The sequence below is a fragment of the Mustela lutreola genome, chromosome 12 (assembly GCF_030435805.1).
Source record: "Mustela lutreola isolate mMusLut2 chromosome 12, mMusLut2.pri, whole genome shotgun sequence".
In the NCBI taxonomy this organism is placed as follows: Eukaryota; Metazoa; Chordata; class Mammalia; order Carnivora; family Mustelidae; genus Mustela; species Mustela lutreola.
The window spans coordinates 84782276-84800157 of record NC_081301.1 but is presented as its reverse complement, the minus strand read 5'-3'; the positions used below and the strand labels follow the sequence as shown (position 1 = coordinate 84800157).

The 17882-nt window shown below is 40.9% G+C and overlaps 1 protein-coding gene across 1 annotated transcript in view; it reads right to left on the bottom strand.

The window, feature by feature from the left end:
* The window catches only part of TRPM6 (transient receptor potential cation channel subfamily M member 6), a 166239-nt gene extending 149463 nt beyond the window's left edge, over positions 1-16776 (bottom strand). Inside the window, exon 1 of the mRNA XM_059142330.1 lies at positions 16521-16776. Within this exon, the coding sequence (XP_058998313.1) occupies positions 16521-16529 (9 nt within the window). The 5' untranslated portion in view covers positions 16530-16776. The remainder of the gene's footprint in view (positions 1-16520) is intronic.
* Positions 16777-17882: the final 1106 nt, after the last annotated feature.

Genomic DNA, 17882 nt, shown 5'->3' with positions numbered 1-17882 from the left:
TAATAATACATGGCTTAACTAGAAGAAACCAACTAATTAAACCCTCCACACCTATCTCATTTATCCAGCACTGTTTTTTCCTTTAACTTATTTTTAAATGACTAGAACCTCAGAGAGTTACAAAAAGCACATATAGGATCCCTTGAACTAAAATGAGGGGCTTTTGAAAGCATTTTAAATTGACAATATTTTAAGTATTCCTTCTGCAGTATTGTTTACATTATCAATGGGTGCCATGAATAAAGGAGGGAAGACATTACTACTTATTGGGCACTCACTGTGGGCTAGGTACTTTGATACACACCTTATGTTTTAAATTTTTATTTACTTATTTATTTTACAGGGGGAGAGGAGGAGGGGAGGGGCAGAGGGAGAGAGAGAGAGAGAGAATCCCAAGCAGGCTCCACACTCAGCCTGGAGCCCAATGCAGGACTTGATCTCACCACCCTGAGATAATGACCTGAGCCAAAATCAAGAGTTGGGTGGTTAAGAGACTGAGCCACCCAGGCCTATGCCTTATTTTTATTTAACACATTATTAACCACCATTTTATATAATAATGGGGTTTCCAAAAAGTCAACACTTGTCCAGAGAAAGTAAAACTGAAATTCCAAAACAGTTTGTCTGACTCCAAGGCCCATGGTGTTTCCATCCTATTAGAGTTCCTACCCAGAATAATCTCAACTTCTATTTACTACTGAGGTTTCATTTTGCTTTTGTTTTAATGTTACTTCAATGAAAGTATTTATAAACTCTGAGCAAAGAATCATTTTTTTCCAACTAACTTTCAGTATGGTAGCAGATCCACACAGCAAAGGAAACCTCAGGCATCCAGGACTGATGAGATCTTTAGATTATGTCCTTCTCTAAACAAATTGAGTGTGATTTACGTAATGGTAAAGATGCCCAAGCATTGCAGTAATATCCTTGAAGGTATAATAATTCAAACCTTTTTGAGACCAGGTCATTATGTCTAGATATTAAGTCTGGAGTCACTATAATCCAACCACGAAATTTATCTGGCCATCTTAAGTAAATCAATCCTGAGGGTCGGCTGGTCTCTCCATGTGGTCTTTCTTCCGATGGTGGCCTAGGGTATCCTGACGTGAGGGATTGGCTGAAGCTCTGGGCCCACTGAAGGCCTACACTTGGGAACTTCACAGCTCTGGCAAAATGGAGATTGTTTTACTCACCTAAGAGTAAAATGTGGTCATAAAAGGCTTTACAATCTTGTGACCCATGAAGATCATATCTAGAACTCTCACCTCCCCCAAAAAATCTTACATATGATGCTAATTTGAATAAGATATTTATATCAAAACTATACAGTATGTTAGAAATTAGCTGAAAGTCTATTATTAGAGGAGTGATTAAATTACTAGATGTGTAATTATGTGGCTGTTGAAAACTGCTAATAATGAAGATTCTAAAAGAAGGCCAAAAAGGGAGCTAGAATAGAGTATATATTATGTTGAGTACAACTGTGTAAAAAAATTATGTAGAAAAAATTTGGAAATGTCTCCTTTTTGTTTTTCCAAGTATCCTGTACTGTGGTCTTATTATTTTTACAAATTTTAAAATTAATTAAAAGTGAAAAACTCACATATCTTGGAATGACTCATGGGATTACCTAAAATTTTATGCTTTTTTATAGCATTTTATACTTTTTCTGATCATTCATTCTCCCTTGTGAATAAAATATGAATTTCACTCATATCCCAGACCATTTGAGCCTAAAGTTCAGTACCAGTGCTATTATTTTTGTTTTATGGTTCATGTATTACACTCCATAGCCCGGTGCTTCTCAACCACACAGGCTAGGATAATTTTGTTCTGGCTATAGCCATTCAATCAGACAACCCTGATGCCAATTTCTTCTTTGCCAAAGAAATGTGTGCACCACTATTTCATCAATACTTACGGAGTTAGAGGTAAATGATGAAAGTGCAACAACATAAGAATGAAAACATTTCTATGTGAATTTCAGCAGGAATCCACATATTGTCATAGTTCATGAAGTTTCCCATTGGCCTTTAATAATAATGACACAGACAACAGCTTACACTTTGCAAGAACATGAAGGTCTGATATTTCTTTAAGCCCCTAATACCTACACCAAGCAATGTGTATATTCCTCTCCCTGACTTTTTGTCTACATACAACTTTGCAGGTATAACCGCTCAACTTTTTATGTTATTTCTTGAATGTGCCCCCAAATTTTTGTCGCTATAGACACTTTGAACTAACTCAAGATGGTTCCTTCACAGAGCTCAGAATTCATCACACATTCCTTACTCTGTGAACCATAAAGTCCCTGTGGGGACAGGAGAAGGGTAAAATAGCTTTAATTTCATTAGTAAATGAAATCAGGTTTCACAGCAGAGAATTATCAATTACTGTGCTAAAATGTGGCCAGCCTGTTTGTTGTACCTCCCGGATATGGCATCCCATGACTCAGTATGCTCTAGTCAACTGTCACTTGAGGATCCCTCCATCACCAGCATCCAATCTTTATTACCTATCTGGAAAGAAGACTTAGAACACAAATAACTCCTCAAAGTAAAAGTCTCTATCTCTCTCATGATCCTTCATTTTGTTTATTACCTCCCCTCAAAACTTATTAAAACCTAAATTTGGGGCACCTGGGTGGCTCATAAACCTCTGCCTTCAGCTGAGGTCATGATCTCAGGGACCTGGGATCAAGTCCCGCATTGGGCTCTCTGCTCAGCTGGGAGCCTGCTTCCCGCAAACCAACCCCCCCCCCCCCGCCCCTGCCTCCTGCCTCTCTGCCTACTTGTGACCTCTGTCTGTCAAGTAAATAAATAAAATCTTTAAAAAAATAAAAAATAAACTAAAAAAATTTTTAAAAACCACCTAGATTTGCCTCCTGATCATGATATGTACCAGGAAGCTAGTGTCCACCAACTATCCACATGTTAACTTCGCTACACCATGGTGCTCTCGCCAATTTTCTACCATCCTTCCTGTTATTTGTTGAAATTGTAACCCTCGCAGAAAGGTATGTTGGCATCCTAACCCCCAGTACCTCAGAATTTGACATTACTTGGCGACAGGATTTTTACAGAGGTAACAAGCTAAAATGAGGCCGTTAAATTGGACTCTAACCCAGTATGACTTGTGTCGCTATGCAAAGGGAAAACGTGGACATGTGCACAGACGTGCGGAGAGGGGAGATGATATGAAGACACAGGGAGAAGACAACCTCCGACAAGCCAAGGAGAAGGACCTGGAATAGAACCTTCCCTCACAGCTCTCAGAAGGACCAACGCTGCTGACACCTCAATGTTCAACTTCTGACTTCCAGAACCACAAGACAATAAAATTTCCACCCTGCAGGCCATCCATTTATGGCAGCCATGCAAACTAATACACTTTTCCACCATTTGGATTCATGACGATTCTCCCTAAATCTGGCCTTTTAATGAGGGGCATCATAACTCCTTGTTGCCCTAAAAGAGACCCAGATAATACCTCTTACACAAGCATAAATATGAATAGCACCCTTTTTTATTCTCAAAATGGTCCATGTTTATGTACTCATTCTACCTACACCCCACAGTTCTTCCTACACCCCCCTTCCCTTCAGCCAAGAGGTTCTTTCCAATCGCTTTGGCCTCTGAATATTACAGACTCCCCCCTTGGTGCAATGACAAAAGGGGTATTCATTCAACAGCTTTCACCACCTTTTGTTTTGACTATACCGTTGTACCTTGTATAGACAGGAACCACTTCTTTCTCTTTGTATCACCAAGCCTTTACGTGGCCCAGTGTGCAAGAAATGCTTACTCAATCCAACTAAGTGTAAATAAGAGCTTTATTACCTATAACTCTTTAGTAAAGTATCATGCTTGCTCCAAACTACACTCTCTTACTTTAAAAGTCATCAGGACACAGATGTAAATTGCTGAGTATATTTTATGCGGTTCAGGAATTCTCACTAAAAAAGTATGAAGAACAAAGCAAGTGAAACATTTAACTTTTTATGGCATTAGTATGCTTAGACCAGCATGACTGTATCTACAGAGAAAAACCAGACTTGCGCAACGGTGAGTATCATATTTCAATAAAATGCTTTATGAAGTTGTACTAGCATAATGGAAATTAAAAAACACAAACGGAGAGTAAGATTACTGCAAATAATGTACCTCATCAGTAAAATGAGCAGAGATTAGAAGACACATACTTTCCTGTGGGCTGTAAACTATATGGAAAGGGACTGACAGGGGTACCTGGGTGGCTCAATTGATTGTCTGCCTTGGGCTCAGGCCATGATCCTGGCAACCAGGGATCAGGGGAGTCTGTTCCCTTCTCTTGAGCTCTCGCTTACACATACTCTCTCCCTCTCAAATAAATAAAAGAAAATAAAAAGGGACTGAAATAAGTATTTATAGACTTAAACATCCCCTCCAGGACTCCTAATGATAGAAAACCATCTGAGGGCTGATGGAGGAAGCTGGGTAAGGGATGGGTTAAGTAGGTGATCTAGGTGCATTAAGGAGTGCCCCCCCCCCACTGGGGGCGCCTGGGTGGTTCAGTGGGTTAAAGCCTCTGCTTTTGGCTCAGGTCATGATCCCAGGGTCCTGGAATAGAGCCCCATATCGGGAATCTCTGCTCAGTGGGGAGTCTGCTTCCTCCTCTCTCTCTGCCTGACTCTCTGCCTACTTGTGATCTCTGTCAAATAAATAAATAAAATCTTAAAAAAAAAAAAAAGTGTACCCACTAAAAACAGTATAGCACTTTATGTTAACTAGAAATTAAATAAAAATTTGAAAAGAAAAAGAAAATTAAAATCTAGATAATATAGAAAAGGATCTATAGTCATGAGCATGGAACCAAACCAGTAACAGGACAACCCAAGAAAACGAAAGCTCTCGGGGGTGGCTATGACCCAGAGAGTGTCTGGACCGGCTCTTCTCTTCCCCTGGCTGAGCATGAACACTTAGGGCTAGCAGGTTCCGTATAAGAACTGAAAGACCACAGTGTTTGTCACTGCCTTAATGGAAGTGCAAGGTTTCCAGAGTAACTTCTGGAATGATGTTGTGAAGGGTTTAAAGGACTTGTGACCCAGAAAGAATTGGCTTCCTTTTTTGACTCTGGTAGGCCTCTGTCCGCAGGTGCCATGGAGCCTTCATATTTCATCAGGAAAACCAAAGAGAGGGCGGCCTCTGTTCTTTGTCTGCGTAGACACTTCTCCTCTGAAGTTCTGAACTGTGTATGTGCTGCGTGTTTCCAGACCTCCTACCGGAAGCTGCTGGAGCTGGAAAGGGCTTCACCTCTGCCTTAAGGAGCACACTGTCCAGGGTCCCCTCATCTCCTAGCCGTGCTAGAAACCGCGTCACAAACCTGCATGCACCTTTCACCCCAGAAGCACTCTGATTTTTCTGATTATAAAGGGAGTAAGGGTTCGTTGTAGAGAATTCGGAGGATTCAGGAAGATACATGGGGGACAGAAAGAGAGAATACGAAGAAGGAATCCCTGCTAATTCCTGCTCTCAGATATTCCTTCTAGAAGCTCTCTTTTCTCTTTTCAGTATCTCTCTGCCTCGTTCTCCTCATCAGCTCCCTGTCTTGCACTTCCTATTTCTTATGGAACTGATGGCTAAGTGGGTTAGTACTTGAATTACAAAAGATTTTATCTGGGGTGATTAAAAAAGTCAATAAAAGGGCTTTCCCTTTAACATTACCCACTGTACACAGTGGCACTTTGTAGCAATAGAATGGCACGTGTTAAGACAGGAGTCCATCTGACACAGCAGAGAAGCCTTCTCCCTAACTCCCAGAAGCCCCACACTGCCACCACGGACGGCAATGACAAGATAGTGCTCTGAAGGGCGCTTAGTTATGTTCTGAGTTAACACAGGCCTGGAGAGAGGCCGGGGGACCCATCCCCTATGCACCTCCGAATCCATGGGAAAATCAGTTCTGGGCTCCGGACCACTTCCCAACAAATGACCTCACAGAGCGAATGATTTCTGGAAGGGAGACAAGACAGCCTGTGTTTGGACCTCTGGAATAAGAACACATCGTGCTCGGGTAACATTTGTGAAGAGGAGGTAGCAAGCCAACCCTGGTGGGAAAGGAGGTGTGATTAATGGACATAGGATTCTGTGGGATGCCTACAAGTTGGAAGGAGAGAGAAAGAGGACATTTCTGGAAAGCAACTACCCTGTGAGCTTTGCTTATTCGCTTTTTTCCTTATTCCTCTTCTTTGTCTTTTGAACTTCATTTATCAAAGCTCAGTTCCACAGAAGTGTATGCATGCGAACTTGGAAAGGACGTATACATTGTCCCACAGTCCACATGCCAGATCTGATATTGTACTATAGTTATATGTAGGCTGTTACGATTAGGGGAAGCTCAGCAAAGGGTCCCTGGGACTTCTGTGTGCCACTCTTGCTACTGCCAATGAATCTATAATCATTTCAGAAGAAAAATAAAAGCTCAGTTCCAGAGCTTTCCACACAGAGTCTTACCCAACAACCAGATTCACACCACCTTCCAGCTGCTTTGGCTTACCGTCCCTTCACATAATTCCCAAACCCTTGCCTGCTTTCTAATCATCCATGCCACACTGCTTGGTATACCTGTGTATTTCTATGTGTGTTCCATGTATTAACACATGCGTGCCTCCACCGAGACAGACACACGGATTGTACAATACTCTCCTGTTCACTAGCTGTTTCATATGTGTGTGTATCGCAAATCCCAAGCAAGACTGTAAGTTCTGTCTTCGTACCTCCTTCCTTGGGATACTGGGATACTGCCCAGTGCTAAGTGCACGGTAAGTACGCAACAGATATTACCTAGGTGATTGAAAGAGAAAAAAAAATATTAAAAGCAAATAGAGATATAGTTAAAATAACTCACCAAGATTTTTTTGTTTTTTAAGAAGACAATCTGATGCCCAGAAAATATTTCCTAGCCCAAGATTAGAGTTTAAAGGCATGTCTGTCTGCCCTAATCCTACTTACCACCACAAACAGGTGGTTATCAACTGAGAAGCACAAAGGTTAGTCACACGTGGGCTGTTTTGACACCTGTCATAAAATACCTCTGAGTTCATTCAGGGAAATGCTGAAGGAGCACTTTGCTAACTCTAGAATCCACCACCCTTCCCTTGGGGTGATCTTGTCTATGAAAGGGTGAGCAGGTTTGTTTAACCCGAAACCTTGAGTTTAAAAAAAAAAAAAAAAAAAAAAAGGACATGTGCATTTTAAGTTTTACGAAAAAGGTATACCTTTAAAATCAATATGACTAGTAGCTCCACATTGAGAAACTAGGAACACAATATAAAGTATATTCTTAGAAAAGGTACCTGCTTATTTAAACTCTATTTACAGGTCAAAATATGTTGGTTGCAGCCTGGGAAGAAGGACTGATGTTATCGGTTTTATCTAATTTGACCCTAGGGGATAGCGAACAGTCTACAAAATATTCAGTAAAATAAAGATCAGAACACATGCATGGCCTTCTACTTCTACCATTTATGCTTTTTTTTAAAAGATTTTATTTATTTATTCATTCCACAAACAGAGATCATAAGTAGGCAGAGAGGCAGGCAGAGAGAGGGGGTGGGGGGAAGCAGGCTCCCCGCTGAGCAGAGAGCCCGATGCGGTGCTCGATCCCAGGACCCTGAGATCATGACCTGAGCTGAAGGCAGAGGCTTAACCCACTGAGCCACCCAGGTGCCCCCCCCCCCATTTATACTTTTAAAACGAGAGGGAATTATACATATTACATATGTTCATACACACACACACACACACATACATATATAATAAGCACGCATGTGTGTGTGAGATTTTATATGCATGAGATCTCTCTGGATAGACAGACAAGAAGCAGGTGACCGTGGCTACCTCTAGGGGAAAAGAAATTCAAAGACTGAGGTTGGGGAGGAGAAAAACTTTTTACTTTATAGATCTTTTCACTATTTGAATATTTTACTAGGGTCACACATTATCTTCAGAAATTTTTAAAAATCTTTTTATCATAAGATAAAACACAGATAAAGGACATCATATAAAACAAATTAATACAGGGGCACCTGGGTGGCTCAGTGAGTTAACACAGGTGGCTCAGTGACAAATAAATAAATAAAATCTTAAAAAAAAAAAAACCAAATTAATACATTAGTGAGTGATTATGAGGTAAATGCTCTGATAGTTACCTACTGGGTCAAGACATAAAAGTTTGCCAGCCACCCAGAAGCCTCTCCTCATGCCCCTTCATCACAGTCCTGTCCTCCACTCCAAAGCAACCAGTCTTTTTTTTTTTTTTTTTTTTTTTTAAGATTTTATTTATTTGACAGAGAGATCTCAAGCAGGCAGAGAGGCAGGCAAAGAGAGAGAGAGGAGGAAGCAGGCTCCCCGCTGAGCAGAGAGCCTGATGTGGGGCTCGATCCCAGGACCCTGAGATCATGACCTGAGCCGAAGGCAGAGGCTTAACCCACTGAGCCACCCAGGTGCCCCGTAACCACTGTCTTGACGTACATAGGAATCCCCTTCCTTCTTCCACTGTCCTGGCTTTGATAACTTCCATGCATTTCTATCTAATTTTATCAACCAAGAATGCATTCCTAGCTGCTGTCGTCTGGCCCATTTTTTTAAAATTGTTCTTTTCGGTTGCTTGTATTTCCCTCCATCCCTTTCTTTCCTTTCACTTTTTCTGTTGAATAACCCAGGCCACTTGGCCTGTAGAGATTTCCTCGTCTGGAGTGCGCTGATGACACACTCGCCGTATAGTTCAATGTGTTCCTCCTATTGCTTCCACGGCAAATTGACGAATGAATCCACAGGCCCGATGGGACTTCGCTTCAGTCCCTTCCGCAAGGTCGGGGTGGTCACCTGGTCTTTCATCAATGGCACATGCGTCTGGTTTTCTTTGTTCTTCATTGTCAGCAGCATTTCATGGTCACTGCCCACATTCATTCATTTACTGGGGGATTGTAATAATATGTAAAATTTCAACCCTATCATTTCATCTCTTTAGCTAAAATAATTTTTTTTAAGAATTTTTAAAAATTTATTTGACACAAAGAGATCACAAGTAAACAGAGCAGCAGGCAGAGAGAGGGGGGATGCAGGATCCTGGCTGAGCAGAGAGCCCAATATGGGGCTCCATACCAGGACCCTGAGATCATGACCTGAGCCGAAGGCAGAGGTTTAACCCACTGAGCCACTCAGGCACCCCCAGCTGAAATAATTTTATAAAAGAATCCTTCACTCATCTACTCTGCTTGCTCAACACTCTAGTTATAGTTCCTATAGGAAAGCTTGATTCTTTCATTTCCCCAGTTCTCAAGATAACATATGGCTGGCTGTCATCCTCAAGAGACCAACTAGGCTTTTGGTTTTTGAACATTATTGTGAACTCATGGATTTAAACGTATCTGATGGGTTTCCTACTGTAGAAGCCAGAGTCCAAGAGGGCCCCTCATGTTCGTTGCCTTCTGGCCTTCACATCTTGCACAGTCCCCTACCCAAAAAAGGGGGTTTGGTCTGTGTAGCCAATACACTACAGCAGAAGTGATGGTGTGTCACTTCTGAGATCAGGCTGTAAACGCTGGCAGCTTCCATCCTTGGTGCTCACTCACTGCATTGCTCTCGCTGTTTCTCCGCACTCAGAGGCAAGTCATATTGTACGCAGCCCTGCGGAGAGGCCGCACCAGTGAGGAGGAGGAGCATCCTTCCAAGAGCCACAAGAGTGATCTTCTGCTGTGCACTTCCACGCCCAAACGCAAATGAATGTACAGTGAATGGCCTAACCGCAATCTCATTAGAGACTCTGGGACAGAGGTAAGGGAGTTAAGCTGCTCTGGGACTCCGGACTTTGAGAAACTGTGTGATATAATGCATCTGGCTTTAAGCAAGGGTTCAGAACAGTTGTTACACAGCACCAGATAACCAATTTGCAATCCACGGCCATTCTTACCATTATTGAAACTCAGTCTACTCAATCTGTCCCATTTCTGGTCAGTGAGGGCCTCTTCTCATTGTCTCTTGAGTTATTTGAGATAATTCTAATAGTCTTTAATTTTAATAGCTCCAAAACTAGAATTTACTATTTCTCTAAGAAGTCTTGGTTCACTTGAGGAAGACCATAGTCTAGATGCCACTGTGGAGCTTGGTTGGTCATTATTTCTAGAATTTCTCAGTAGAGAAATAAAATATCTTGTTAGTTCATACTTACAACTGAAATTCAGATTAAACATTTTTTAAATTTAATTTCCTTTATATTAAATCTGTAAACTGTTCAACTACCCAAAGAATCTTGCCTCTCAAGGACAGAGTCAATAAAATAAAATACCCATTAATTTTTCATTACTTTATTCCACGCAAACACAGCAGTTCAATTCCAATACTATCACTAATGTTTTGATTTCTGAAAAAAATTTGCCCATGCCACCATAATTCTCCCTCTTCCATAGTTGTGCCGTGGCTCCATTCTCAGATCACATAGCTATTACATACTATATACACTGTCCCTTTTTAAAGCTCATTCATTATTAATTCTACAAGTAATCACACAGTATAATTAATGCCACCACCAGTACTCACGATGATGTCTCTCACAGCATTTTGGTTAAGCTGTTCTTTAGTAGATTACTCAGGAAAAGCTCATGAAAAAGCTGAGTCCTTGGCGTGTTGCTAACAGCTTATGCACTTCATACTTGAAAGCCAGTTCTGTTGGGTATAAAATCCTCAGCTCATAGGTGCTTTCATTGAGTATCAGAAATATGTTATTGTCTTATCTTCTGGCATAGATCATTGCTCTCAAACTGTCTGATGATAATATTATTTTCTTTCTTATACCTCACATGATTTTTTTTCCTTGATGACCAAAGATTACTATGTGGTTTTTTTTTTCCTTTTAAGTTCATCAGTTTTACCAGAATAAGACTGGGTCATCATTATTCTATATCAATGCCCTCAGATACACACTGTGTTCTTTCAGTACAGATTTCAATTTTTTTTTTTTTTTTTAGTTTCAGGAAATCTTTAAAATTATACATTTTTTAAATTATACTTTTTAATATTTGTTCTGTTCTCCTACTTAGGGTTTCTTCTTCAGCATGAAGAAGAACCATGTGTCAAATCATCTCTATCTTCAATATTTGTTCTTTTTCCCCCTCAAATTCTGTTTTCCCTCCTTCCTTTTTTCCTCCTTTTTCTATTTTTTATCCAATTCTTCTATTTCTATAAAGACATTATTTTCTGTGTTTATGTACTCTCTTATATCTTCTAGTCATTAAAATTTTTTTGTTGATTTATTCTTTCTTAAGTCCTGTTGCCTCATTTTTGAATTTTTCTATTTCTGATTCATATTGCTCTCTCATGGCTTGTATTATTTCCTTATTGCCTGTTAGTATGTTTTGAAATCATTACAGTTTTTATCTATTTTTTAATCATATTTTCTGAGACGCTTTCGTTGTCTAAGGATGTTATCGTGACTCTCATTCTCTTTATTTCTTACAGCAATTTTGTGTGAGATTTTAACTGAATACTTTACTATTGCTCATTTTATGTAAAATGAATTTTCCTGATATTTTAGAAGGAGGAAAAGTTAGGACAGTTTTTAAGTCTTCACAGAGCTCCCTCTCTTATGGTTTCCATATACTGTACAGAAATATGCTATCTCTGAGATTTCTTGACTCCACCCCCAAATTCCAACTTTTACTGGAATCTTCTCTTTCTTCTTTCTCTGGTTTCTCCTCTTGCTCAATTTTGGTTTCATTCCCAGTAATTTTTCTCCTACCTTGACCTTTCTGGAAAGAAACTAGAGGGTCCATTTTGAGAGTTCAAAAGTCTCTTTGCGTTTTACAACAAGGACACTCGCCACCTCTCCCTAGTATAGGCAAACCCCTCCTGGTTTTATCTGCTAGTCTGATTAACGTACCATACTTGTCAGTGACTATCTGTTGGCCCCTTTGAGTTCCTCCTGTTCTTACTCTACCTGCCACCCCGTTGCCTCCCTTTGCTATCTCCCACAGAGATAATGATAATATACAGTCTGGTTATTGGCAATTCTCTCCACTCGGTTGTATGTACATATTGTTCTGGGTACTAAGAGAGTATGAGGGAAACCTCTCCTGCTCCCTCTTTCCAGGAACCCACATTCTAATGAACCTTCCTGCAAAGCGTTAGCCCATGAAATGGCACGAAGCAGCCCAAGGCAGTCCTGATTACTAAATCTGAGAATGAGTGGTGGGTGTCGATGTGTGATGGAAGCCACAGATGCAAGAGCGAGGTGTCAGCGAGGCTCAGGGTGGGTGGGAAGAAAATCTGCCTGACGCGCCATAGTTGTGTTGGGCCTTATAGGATGAGCAGTATAGATTAGAGAGAGAGCAAGAGACATCCTAAGGGGGAAGCGTATCTTTCTACAAAGCACAGTTAAGACCAAATGAAACGCAATCAGAAAGCATCAAACTAGACAATGGGAAATGACATAAGAAAGTAAGGACAATAAAACTAAATTAGCAGCAAACAAGTTCTGGAGGACTTGATCTTATCCTGTAGACAACAGGAAGCTTTTGGAGGTATTTGAGTCAAAACCGGACAGAGTTGTCTATTTCACTTGTCACATCAAATCTCCCAGCAAATACTGCTCAGGCTCACAGTTCTCTTTCCATCCAGTCCCAGAGTGGTAGACTTTGCGGTGGACGGCCAAGGTGAGGCCACTGATCTCCTGCCACTTTGCTCTCTTTGCTACTCCCCAAACCCGCTTTACTTTTTCTACTTCAACTTCATAACCTGACCTCATCCTCTCAGAGTTTGGGTTAGGTATGTTCTCCTAGCATCCTATGGTTACCTCGATCATATTAACTGATTCATTCATTAGTTCATTCATCAAATGCTTACGGATCCCCTACTGCTGCGTGCTGGGCACTCTTCTAGAAGCTGAGCGCACAATGATAAGTAAAACAGAACCAAAGCCTGCCCTCATGTAGCCTAGACACAGAGAGAAAAGTCATCATACCTCAGTATCCTATTTTTCATTGTAGAAATTATTGCACTGTATTTCAGCTGTTTTATCTGTCTCATAGACTATGAGTTCAGAGTGCTTGACACTTTGTAAATGCTCAAGAAAGGAAATGTTAACTGATTGAATGAATGAGTGGATGCTTGGAGAATCCCACTCATACAAGACTAAGAGTTATTATCAGTCCTGAATGGATAATGGCAATCTCACCCCTTCCCAGAACTGCTGGTCACACAAAAATGTGAACTCTAGGCCACAGGTCAGCACACTTCTTCTACAAAGTGCTAGGCAGTAAATACCTTAGGCTCTGCAAGCCATACGGTATCTGTTATGACTCTCAGTTCTGCTACATAGCACAAAAGCAGCTGTAGACAATATGTAAGCAGTGCATGGCTGTGTCCCCGTAAGATCTGGTTTATGAAGGCAGCTGTGGACTGGATTTGGCCCATGGGCCCTACGTTGCCAATCCATGCTGCAGATAATGTCACCTTTCTCAATTTTCCAGGACTGCCTTCACATACTCCATTCTTCAGTCAGATAAATTTGGTTGCTACATCCAACATCTGACTTCACCTTTAAACCCATGTCTCTAGAGCGTTGCAAGAGAATATGCAATTTGGGGCCCAATGGACCTATTTTACTCATTGGTTAGCCTTTTGACAAGTTTGTCTGTTTAAACCTCTAGTTCCTCAATGTGAATAGAGGCATATATTTTTTGATCCTGACTATGAGGGGAGAAATAAATGTTGAGAAAAGAATGTGATGTCTACACCCCGTAACCAGTTCACAAATAGCCCCTGCTGTGTTCAGTCGTGTTCTTTTCTGCCTGTAAATCCCATTATCGGATTATTTATTGAGGATCTACTACATTCAAAGCACACTTTCTGGTACCTCTCAAACCATCTCTCTTGGCCACTGGTTCTCAAACTTGGCTACTGTACAATTTACTCGAGAGCTTGAAAGTACTGAAGCTTGGGTCCTGACACTAGATATTCTGATAAGGGTTATAAAGAGTGGTATGTGCATCAGAATGATCCCCAGATAATTTCGGTAGGGAACAAATTTGGGAGTCATTGCTCTATACTGCGATTCTGGCTTTACTCAATTCATCCCTCCATCTTCCATCTGCCACCTTTGTGACCGTTACTGCCGATATGCGCATCTTTACAGAACTAGAGCTGATCCGTTCTTGTATCTGTTACTTACTCCTGTTTGTATATAGTTAGGGAGAATGGAAAAGAAAAGAATGATATATAGTCATCTTCCTTTGCATTTGACCTTTGCCATTCAACTATCAGACATCCATTCCCCTTTCCCATGGCAACAGCCTTGACTTCTCCTCGGGGCTCCAGCTGTCCCCTCAGTCCCCCTGGCCTGCTTGAGGCTTTCCCCCTCGCCCTCGAATCTCATGAAGCCAGTGCACGGGAAGTCTCCTGGGTACACTCAGTGTTAGTTTACGGAGTGTCCTGATTTCATTTTCCAGAGAGGACTGTTGAAACAAAAGACACGTTTTCCGCTGGATTGCAATCAAAAGAATATGGTTTGAAGAGATTGGGGCAGCTATTTTACAAGCTCAAAAGAGAAAGTCTGCCTGAGAACAGAGTAAGAGAGAGACAGAGATGTCATTTAGAGGCACAGTGGGTAGCCATTTCTAAAGCCAGCTGCACTAACAAACTGCCATGGGCACCAATAAATTCCCTTTCTCTTCTGCTTCTGCCAGTTTAGTCAGGTGTTCTGTTAATGGCAATGGAAACAATTCCAAACTCCTCCCACCCCCTCAAAACCAAATCTAATCACCTGTGTATGCAGAGATTACGTGCCAGGATCAAGCCCCAGTGATTCATTCAACAAACACACACCGGGGGGGGGGGGGGCTTATTATATGCAATGCTTGGCTTATGAGGAGGGATTCCAGTAGTTCTCCACCGCTAAGAACCTCACAGATGTTTCTGGAAAGAATACCCGGAAATATAACTATTCCCCTTCTATTAGGGGGGCCTTGTGCTAAGTATTGAGGACAGAAAAGATTGTCAGACAGGGTCTGTATCTTCAGGGTTTGTAATCAAATTGGAAGGATGGCATGTGCATAAGAAGATAAAGAGCAATCTGGGATGTGAGATGCACACATTTCTGAGGGCAGACATCAAACCCAAAGTAAGCCTCAGCAGAAGCTCTTAGGTGAGCATAGGCACTACAACATTTTCTTTTCCTTTGCAAAATTAACTAGGAAAATGAGGGAAAGTATTGCAAAAAGTGGGAAAGAAGTATTAGAGGCTTTGGAAGTTGTTCTAAATCACTTTTTATACTTAAAAATTAAGGTATTTTGTGAATGTATTTCCTTGCAAATTACCCATGTCAGGTCTCAACAACTGAAATATTATAGAAATCTCTTCATTCATGCATTCATTCAGTCGACACTATTTATTGCACGCCTATATGTACCAGAAACAATTATTTATATACACTGAGGTTTTAGCACTAAATACTACAATATCCCTACTACTTGCATTCTAATGACTAAGAATAGATGGAAAACTTTTGTATTCAGCGCCCCAGAAGTAGCCACTGTAAATGGTTTGGTGAATATCACTACAGACTTGCATACCTAGATAGTGGTACTTGTTTTTACAAAAAAAAACAAGAAGAAGAAGAAGAAGAAGAAGGAGGAGGAGGAGGAGGAAATATGCTATACTTACTAATGCCTTATTTTTTAGAAACTTGCTTTTTTTTTAACTTAGCAATATAATCTGGGCGGGTTTCATGTTAATAAATACAGATTCTCCCTTCTTTTTTATGGTCACATAGTATTCCAGTGTATTTAGTCACCATCCTGTTTGTGAACATGTATCTGGTTGTTTCCAGGTTTTCACAATGACAGGCAATGTTGTAAAACATGTGTAATTGCAGTAATTTTTGAACAGTCAGAAGTGTTCTCAAAAACAGAATCATAGTTGGAATCATAGTGCAAAAGATGTGAAATTATTTTTAAGTACAAGTCTTATTTTCTCCTTCCTTTTTCATTCATCACTGATGTATCAAGTACATAAGATTTTATGCAAATGGCTGGAAAATACCTTCTACAACCCATTAATGTAGTGCAGAGTAAAAAAAAAAAAAAAGAGAGAGAGAGAGAGAGAGAAATAATCATTAGCTATTTCCACAAAATCTTCTATGCGCCCAGGACTGTTCTAGGCCTTAAAGAAATCTGTTTACTGAACAGTTCAACCTTCCATCAATGCAGAAAGACATTTCACTAACAGTTCAATTAACTAAACAGGCTGTTTAATTAATAAAAATATTTTTGTCAAGAGGAAACTGAAGCAATTTTGTTTGGCATGCATGCTTAATTGTGTGTTTCAATTTCTCGGTTTTGGCCTGTGATCACTTAAAAATAGTCATCAAGCAAATCTCAATGGTTAACTGTAATTGCAAGAGTATGCCTTTTGCATTTTATGGCGTGTAAAATCTCGTGTAAGAGAAAATAAACACAAGAGCAACAAAGAGGTTCATTCACTTACCCTCTTCATAACCACAGCCAGGGTAAACTTCACTCAGCCTTCGGCCATTGAATTTTATCCTGAAGTTTCCATCCACCGCGCAATCAGATAATCTCCAGCTTGTGGGAGCCACTAATGGAAATGGTGCTGTAAAAAGAATTGCTGAACAAATTTCCATGTACTTAACCTGAAAGGGAGAAATGGCAATGTGAATGGAGTAAAATGTTTTTAGCCGTTTTTAAACCAGAGGGGGTGATTTCACTTTCAGCAGGAACTTGTGACTAAGATTGCCTGGCCGGGGCAATGATTAACACTCCTGTCGTCATCACTCTGCTGGAGCTCCCAGGCCGAGGGAACCTCATCAACGCTAAGCATCTGCACTTGAGCGTGCTTCCCTGCGCAGCTCATCAGCGCGCTGAATTCGACTTTGGCATTAAGTTATATAAAATAAAAATGGATTTAGAACCTCTGCCAACTTTGTTAGTGGTTATTTTCACTGAAGTGTAAAAAGGCTTGTATTTACTGTTCATTGCGGTGCCCCACCTTGAAAAATGGGCTGTCATTTAGATCCTTTTTCTTAAAATTCCTAAATTTTATTGGAAACGTTAGCAGGGTCTCTGGGTTCCCTTAGCCTTGTTTTCTTCCCCACTATGCTTGAGTCTAAAAACTTCAGCACTGGGGCGCCTGGGGGGCTCAGTGGGTTAAGCCTCTGCCTTCAGCTCGGGTCGTGATCTCAGGGTCCTGGGATCGAGCCCCGCATTGGGCTCTCTGCTGAGCAGGGAGCCTGCTTCCCTCTCTCTCTGCCTGCCTCTCTGCCTACTTGTGATCTCTGTCTGTCAAATAAATAAAATCTTAAAACAACAACAAAAGACAAACAAAAAACTTCAGTGCCTTTCTGAACTGCCATTTCTTGCCTTTCTGGAAACCAGGGGCACGGAAAGATGAGGAAGAACTAGTGAACACGTACACATGTCATCAACGGAATGTTCTTTTTCTTTAGATGGTTGCCTCAAAGAGCCACTACTATGGGATCAGTCCATCATAAATGCTTCTAGAAGAAGCAGGGGTGGGGGAAAGAAACCTCACCCAGATTTGAGAAAGAAATGGCCGAGGTTTATTTAGATAAACGGTGCAGCTACCTTGTGCTCGGGAGACTGATACAGGATCTGCAAACACATGGTTTCTTTTAGGTGCAATTCCACTCCACCAACAGGGCAAAGTAGATGATGCATTTCCTGTGGAGTGTCTGAGGAAAGGGAAAACTGGGTCTTAAACATAGTGCTGAATAGGGAACTTTAGAGCTAGCTGTGGGATGTGTTTATTATGCTATAAACTTCATTTTCCTCATAGCCCTTAGACTGCTGACTTGGAAGTAAACTGATG